An 8,146-nucleotide genomic window follows, 5' to 3' on the forward strand; every position below is an offset into this window, starting at 1 on the left:
AATGTTGCTCTTGGACAACATTCAAACTAGGATTTGTGTGCAAAATAAAAAGTGAAAAATGTTGCTATACTATTTAACGATGCTTAAAATACAAATGGCAAGCTGTAGTTATTAATTGTGTGATATGCTGGACAACATTAAAGCACCAAAGAAGAGGCCTATTGTGTATGATTACACTGGTTAAGCTAAGGAAATAAACTCCTTCAATTAAGTTTTATTACCTGACTGGCTCCTCTCCTTACAACAAATATGCAAAGCTCAGAAGCCTTTCTTGTTAAACCAATGCTGTTTCATAATCTGACCTTTCCTGGATGTGCGTCTGCATTGAAGAATGGATTTTTTGTTTAGAGAATTATAACAGTTTCACCCTGAATACAGAGATCAGTAAAAGAGCAGGAGGTAATATCTGGTCCAATACACACTTTTGTGGCCAGTAAGTAAAGAATGCCAGCTTGGAGCCCCTTTGGCCTGCTGACGTCAAGGTAAAACTTATTTAGCTAAAATTAGATTATTTGGGGGGATTTCCTCTTCATTCCACTAGAGACAACTTTATATGTATATATATGTATATATATGTATATATATATATATATATATATATATATATATATATATATATATATATATATATATATATATATATATATATATATATATACATATATATATATATATATATATATACATCTTTTTGCTTTTTCTTCTAATAAACCATTGTGTTGAAAAGATTGCTTGTCTATATTATTTGAGTTAAACTGATAAACATTGGTTGTTTTGCATGACGCGGTTTGTGCCTACCTAGGATGCTTTGTATAACTGTACTTTTCTTTTTTCTTTTTAAACAACTACATTTTGAACATTTGGATGTAATCTGCATCAAAAATAAATACGATCAGCTAAAAATTAAAGCCATTCATTACTTAAATTAAGAAATTAAATTAAACTGAGAAAACACAAATCACGTGTTACAAAAGGAAAACACATCAAGTGTTTTACTATATTCCATAAGTGACGGCAATGAAATTGAACATGATGACAGTGTATTTTGTAATATTTGCAGCACTGCAGACACACACTGGCAGAGGTGATGGGGGAACAAATCCAGGGCATATGTAAAGCAGACAAGAGGCAACGGTTCGCACTGCTTACAACACATTGTACAGCACAGACTCTCACGGAAAGAAACATCTACAACAGTATGCTGTTTATTTGGACTTATTATCAGTTTGAGGCACATCAATCTTTTCCCCTGTTAGAAGCTGCCAGATGCCTCCTCTGTAGTTCTCATTTCCCAAAGCGTACAGAAGAGGATTAAAGGTGGGCGAGGTCTTAGCCAGGATAGGAGCGATCTGTGTGGGGAGGTGAACGCTACATGAATATCAGGACTTAAAAGACGTCACATGTTGGTTTGTTGTACATACGTGCAAAAACTCTAATTGCAAATAGACGTTTCAGACAAATCAATACTAATACAGAATTTTTTTTTTATTCAACCAGATTCCAAAGGTCAGACCCTAACCTGTACAATTCAATCAAATCCCAAACGAACCCATTGGGGTTATGTTCTTTCAAATTAAAGTTCTACATGATGAGTACAACCTATTTCCAAAGCAAAAGAGCTGATATACAGTATTTTTACTCTACTACACTGCTCACTGTACTACATGTCCTTACCATCCGCAGCTTTGGTGAAACTAGGGTTGCATTTTCCACAGCTGCATAGAAAGCCAGGATACCATAAGGCCCCCAGCAGAACAGCAGAGTCTTCAGAGGAGTGTTGGGATTAAACTGCAAATCAATAGTAACAAAAGCATAAAAATTAAGAACTTAAAGCTCCAGTTCAAGAATGATTTGTTTTTGATAAGGAGGTTGGGGGTGGGGCGTGTAGACAAAAAAATGCCATTCATCATGAGATTTTCCTGCTTGCAAGGCCGATCACATGCCCAGAAGAATGTCTGAGAGAACAAGAGTATGCGTTAAGATCATTATAACAAAGCTAGAAAAAGCCAATGAGTGTTGTAATACAAAGCTCAAAGTAGATGTTATTCTCAGTTACACCCCTTGTTTGTACAGAAACATTACTAAACTTTGACTTAATGGTGGTATAAAATTTTTTCCCAAAGTCTTAAAACTGTTACAGTCCTTGCTTTGTTCTCAAATAATTTCTTTGTTTTTTTATGTGTTCTATAGGTCTTGTAATATTTAGTTCAATTCTCTGTATTGATCACTGTTAGTAAGGTGTTGCCATATTAGTTTGTTTATTTTGGAATAGTTTCTTAGTATAGCCTCATGTTCTGCTCTTTGTGCGATTGGATTCATTTCTTCTAGATCTCTGGTAATCTCGTCCCTTTGGCTTGCTCTTAGTGTCTGGTTTCTGATTTGGTGTTAATAAGTATTCCTTCCCTGATTTCCTTCGGCCACAGCTGTTCTATATCTCCCCTGATTAGCTCTGGCTCCTTTGTGCCTCCTTACACCATTGGCTCAGTATTTAAGCTCCTGGTTTCTCATTGTTCATTGCTGGATTATTCTGTTCTTTTTGTTGCCTGTCCTTCATGACCTGCTATTTCCTCTGTGAGTTCTCTTTGTTTTATATTATTAAAGAACTCCTTTTTTTTCCACAGTCAGTCTCTGCACTTGGGTCCTTTACGAACCTCAACATGACAAAAACGTAAGACTTTAATGAAGTTAAGTGATTTTAAACAAAATGTGGCTGCACTCTCTTCTGCATAGATGAATTAGTGACGTGTAAAGACTCTTTAAACCCTGTGAAATGTGTTGAAAGCTATGCAGAATGGTGTGGTGACATTGTTTGATGTTATAGTGCTTTGGTTGAAGCACTCATTTTTGGTCCTAGCCCATTGTAATAACAGTGTATCCAGCCAGTTCAGATGACTGTAAGTAATGGGCTTACGCAACATAACGTGGGGCAACCGGATTCAACCAATGCAGATCTCTTCTATTCAACCTACTATAGACAGAGATGTTTGTGTCAATGAAGCCCTGACCTCCCCCTAAGGCAATGTCACAATGTGCTCTAAATAGCATCCATGTGAGAAAAATGCTTGTCCTCAAGGATTAGTTTGATTTCCTTCAACGGGTGACATCAGAGCAGGCAGACACATGATCTTTAGTGACTATTGTGAAGATTTACTTTGTAGTTGTTGTTTTTAAATTGCTTGTAAGAGTCACTTTGTTGGATTTAAGTAATTACATGCTCTTTCGTCCCTGAAAGCCTCAACGTCTGTGCTGATGCCAAGTTGAAGGGATAGCTCTAGATTTCTTGTCATTTTTTTATCTGCAGTAGATAACATTCTTCAAAAACATCCTAGTGATTTATAAAAAATGCTATTTGATAAACCTACACATAATTTTCAGATTTACATAGGGCAGCTATTTATACTGACGTTTTGAATAATTTACAGGGTAAATGGACATGAAACGTGTACTGAGAATGAAACGTGAAAAATTTCCTCAAAATGTAATTGGCTGACACACATTGGAAATTTTGCAAAACGCAAAATATTATAGTGGTTTAGGTAAAATTTGATTTTTATATTGCCTCACTTATTTTCAGGTAGTTACTCTGATCAGAAATGCTTTAAATGTTCTGTTCTGAGCACAGGTTTCACAAAGGGAGATTATTGAAAGCATACGTACCTCCGTTTCACGTGCAAATAACCGTGCAAATGTAAATAAAATTGATTGTTTTAAGCAGTCATAAAACAGCGTCAACATAAACCTCTTCAATGTTTTTGACACTGGAGTTGTTTATGATAGGAGAAATCTACCATGGCCTTAGTGTCTCTGAGACCAGCTGTTGGCATTATCCCCCAGGACCAGCTAATTTGCAGCTAACAACCCATCAGTTGTAGATATATAGATAAAACATATTTTCAACAAATACCCTTTCAGCACAATCCAACTTCAAAAATTCTGAGCTACCTCTTTAAATCTAATATCTCTGTGTATGCTCCCACCCCTTCCCTTGCAGAGCACAATAAATCCTCACATAAAAGACTCCCTGTTCTAATAATGTAGGTGGATCATCTATTTATTACATTACTTACCCTGGGGTTTCCAGTCTTTTTGAATTTCTGTGCAATGGACTGGTAGGAAGTCAGGACAACAAACACCTGTATGCCCATGTTGAAAATGCTCATAGGGATCAAGTATGAAACATAGTTCCTGTTAAAAGAGAAATGCATGTTAGGCTGTGAAATAGAACTTCTGTGCAAAAATACATTCCAATATCCTTCTGATGTATCAATATTATTACTAATATCCAGTTTATTAAACCATACCACACTTTTTTGTACTTCACCATATGTAATGAATATGGCAATACAATTAGTTTACCCAAGACAAAATGAATTACAGATGGACATTTGGCTATCTTTTCTCAGAATCCACATACTCACAATCTCTAACATATTGTGAACTGACCCCTAGCTGTGAGGAACTGATGAAAAATACAATAAAGGCATATTTCTCTTCTGAGCATTAAGAAGTCTGTGCATGGACAGCACCTGTCTCCTTTGCTGTAATCCAGTGTGCAGCAAGTCCTGAGAGGCTCATAATCATACTCTCCCCAGCCGATGAGGGGCATGGCTGCCCAGAAGGCGGCAAACATCCAGACAAACACAGCCAAAGAGATGGCGCTGCTCCACTGCAGCTTCGTCCCTGGTGAGAGAAAGATTCAGCTTGTCTGTTTTAAAAGTACCTCTAACATGTGTGTGTGTAGTTTGAGATAGGAAAACATTTTATTTTTCTCTTCAAATCACTACTTTTTTTGGAAACAGCGGTTATACCAGAATAACCAACTGAAGCAGGTAAAAATATGTTGGTAATCCCCTCTTCTCCTTTTTTGCAGCTAAAAACATCACATTCAAGAACAACACATGGTAATTTATCTAATTGTTGAAGCTCACAGTCAGTACAATAGTTATCACAACAGAACCCTACTGTGATTTTTATCATGATGATCAAAGCAATCTGAGACAATTAAGGTCCTCTTTGAGACGGTGCATCACAGGAGAAGCAATGGATGAGGTTTTGAGACCGTTCATTACCTCTGGGTGTCAACTTACTCGTGCAGTATTGATGATATCTGTCCCAAGCAATAGCTGCTATAAAGTTAAGGCTGGCAAGCGCTGTCATGAATCCCTGAAAGCCATGAGTCTGGCAACCTTCTGAGCCGTAAGGCCAGTACCTGCAGGGAAGAGATGAGGGTATGAGGTTATTATAGGGTTTTGAATATACATCAAGACGTGTTTATTTTCTTGATCTCACATTACTGAAGCTGATTTTGATTGAGACTGACTGTTGAAAGCCTTTTGAAAGCCTTCTTGTTTATTTGTTAGATTTCTTCCCTGAGTTATTCCCTGTCTGCCTCTGCCATCATTCTCTATCAGCTGTTGCTCCATGCCTTCTCTCCTCACTCTCCCTGTATACAAGCTGCCTGGTCTTCTTCTCTCATAAAACATGACTGCTACACACATCTATATATATGTATGTAGCCTCCAGATGAAACAACAAGCTAAGCAGATAGAAAACAACATAAGAACAATGAGTCACATAAGAACAAACAGTCTCACTTTCACATAAATGTTGCTACTATGCTTTGTGTCAAGTGCATTTATGACTAGATCATCTCTGCTTTTCATTCAGTGAAGTAACTGAATGGGGAACAGTGGGCAGTTATTGTACTCCAGTAAGTGTAATGATACTTCACAATTATATTACTTTGTATGTTTTGGTTATGCCCAGTGTTTTATTTTCACCAAACATAGCATGCAGCTAATTCCCAAAAGAAAATATTTTCTTCAGTGAATTGCAGGTGATATTTCCTATGAGTTTTTTTTTTTTTTGGCAGTTGCCCATACAGCTTCAATTGCGGAAGAACCCATTCAGCAGTTGTAGTATTTAGAGTACTCCATCTCAGTCAATGAACATTTTATAACCTACAGGGTGGTTGTAGGTGTCTTGGTACCATTACTCACCAGCGCGCTCTTGCCTGGTCATTTTGTTTATGAGTACCAACAGTTGTATGGGACACTGCCTTAATTTCTTAATGATAGATTGAATTGAACTCTGGAGATCGCCAGCGTGTTGGACATCTTTCTGTTGTCATCTTCTGACTGATACATTTCAGTGATTATTTTATCTGAGTCGCTTGGAGTGTCCTTTTGACTTCATGTTGTCATAATAGCAGGAAATTAGGCTTCCTAGACACAGGAGTTGTTACATTACAATTACTTTAATCTCTTTGAGAATAAACCTCTCTTTTCTGGGTGGGGCCTAGAATCAGTAACCATTGCTTTAATAAACCTCCTGGTTGGATTATTGAAACTTTCTTTATAACAGGAATTAGCCGGTAAACTGTCACATTTTCAACTAATCCAAAATATTACAGATTGAATTTTTATACATACAAAGAAACACATCACTCAGTGTCACTGGACTGACTGTCTATTTGTTTCAGGATTAATTTTAAAGTTCTTTTATTTGTTTTTAAGTATCTTAATGGCATAGCGCCAGCCTATTTGTCCAGCCTGTTGCACAGTTATGTCTCAGCTCGTTCCCTCAGGTCAGCGGACCAGATGCTGCTAGTGTTTCTTAAATCACAGAGGAAATTGAAAGGAGATCTGGCTTCTTCTGTTTTGGCCCAAAAGAATAAGACCTGGCTCAATAGATGACTTTTATTCTTTGACGTTTAACCAAATGTGAGTTTGTCGCTGATTATTTAGATTTAATTGTGCTATATCAGTATTGTTAGGATTGCCATTTTTATATTTGTCTTGTGTTTTACCTGTTGTAGAACTTTCAACCACATGATGTTTTTAAAAGCGTTACAGCAATAAAAATCGCAATATTATTGTCTTCAATTAACTGACACTAGAGTTTAACACCCTGTTTCCACTTTTGTGTTTCCCTCATTACACCACTTTACATTTAGCCCCAGGAGGCCCGGCCCATGTAATTATAAAAGCCAAGCTTACATAACTCACCTCAAAAAGCTGGAGAAAGCTGCGACTGTGGCGTTCATGGAGATGCCGATATCAGCCATGGCTAAACTGAACACCAGGAAATTGCTGGGCGTCCTCAGCTCTCTCACTTTGACGAAAGCCACGATTGTCACCGCGTTCAGAAAGAAGCCCAGCAGACCTTCGGCAGAGCACAAACGACATGTTTACAGTCTCGAGGATGAAAGCTAGTGCGCACATGCGTCGCTTATTACGACGCGTGCGAGCACAACGGCGACAGCTCGGAGTCGGTTTCATCCATTAGTTTGTTCGCACAGCGCCAGAGGAGGCGGCAACATTGATAAAAGACAGAAAACAACACGCTGACGCCATGGGATCAGTGTCCGAGAGGTGACGGCTCCTGCCGTGGGTTAATGTGGCGCACACCCCTCCTCATAGTCGGAGGGATTGGCAGAAAAAACACTCACCCTCCACCAGCAGACAAGATCCCAACGAGAACACGTCGAGCTCGGAGAAGCCCTCCGGTAAAGGGTACGACGTGACCATCCTGGCTGCGATTGAACGCCGCTGACTTATTCCTCTCTCCGTTTAGTGCGCTTGTCCACGGCGTGCCTCGGTGTTGGCTGCACAGGGTCCGATTATAAAGGGGGCATTTCACGTGAAAAGCACGCAGTTTATTATGTAAAGCCCCCACCACCCTCACCCCACCCCACCCTCTCTCCCTCTCTCTGTCTGTCGCCCCAATCCTCGCAGGAATGTCTTAATGAACATAACCGCACAAACCGTGGCGCTTAATGCGCATTTGCCCCCGTCGCAACAATAAAGCGCTCAGTTAGTTGCACAACAAGCCTTTGTGCGTTCATGTCCCGACTTCTGGTGCAGCCGCCACAGACCAGAACATGCGTCTGATGCCGGTCTGTCTCGCTTTACGCCCAACAGGTGTCTGTGAGAATGCGGCCGACGATCCGACCAACATCTGCATACGTCTGAGCAATAAATTCCCGCCGTGATTTGGGGACACTGGCATTTAACCTCCCTTAGGCAATATGTTGCAGATCCTTTCTCTGCAAGAACAGCTGCAACACCTATCTATAGGCTATGTACGTCTAAACAATAACATTTTGGCCCAGTTTTCTTTGCAAAATAGCTCATGTTCTGTCAGG

At 39.2% G+C, this 8,146-nt stretch overlaps 1 protein-coding gene across 1 annotated transcript; it reads right to left on the bottom strand.

The window, feature by feature from the left end:
- Positions 1-901: 901 nt before the first annotated feature.
- Positions 902-7,629, bottom strand: rgra (retinal G protein coupled receptor a). The gene is made up of 7 exons (XM_012880642.3): positions 7,451-7,629; positions 7,008-7,164; positions 5,088-5,209; positions 4,527-4,680; positions 4,068-4,185; positions 1,675-1,788; positions 902-1,349 (listed from the first exon to the last, which is right to left on the bottom strand). The coding sequence occupies exons 1-7, from the start codon at positions 7,527-7,529 to the stop codon at positions 1,206-1,208; spliced, it is 888 nt and encodes a 295-aa protein (XP_012736096.3). The 5' UTR covers positions 7,530-7,629; the 3' UTR covers positions 902-1,205.
- Positions 7,630-8,146: the final 517 nt, after the last annotated feature.

This window comes from Fundulus heteroclitus, chromosome 22 (assembly GCF_011125445.2).
Source record: "Fundulus heteroclitus isolate FHET01 chromosome 22, MU-UCD_Fhet_4.1, whole genome shotgun sequence".
In the NCBI taxonomy this organism is placed as follows: domain Eukaryota; kingdom Metazoa; phylum Chordata; class Actinopteri; order Cyprinodontiformes; family Fundulidae; genus Fundulus; species Fundulus heteroclitus.

Excerpts from the sequence above, each read along its gene's own strand:
- rgra (XM_012880642.3), bottom strand. The coding sequence starts at position 7,529 with ATGGTCACGTCGTACCCTTTACCGGAGGGCTTCTCCGAGCTCGACGTG. Across the intron at positions 4,186-4,526 it reads GATTACAGCAAAGGAGACAG|GAACTATGTTTCATACTTGA; the intron begins GTGCTGTCCATG and ends CTCTTTTAACAG. Across the intron at positions 1,350-1,674 it reads TTTCACCAAAGCTGCGGATG|ATCGCTCCTATCCTGGCTAA; the intron begins GTAAGGACATGT and ends CTCCCCACACAG.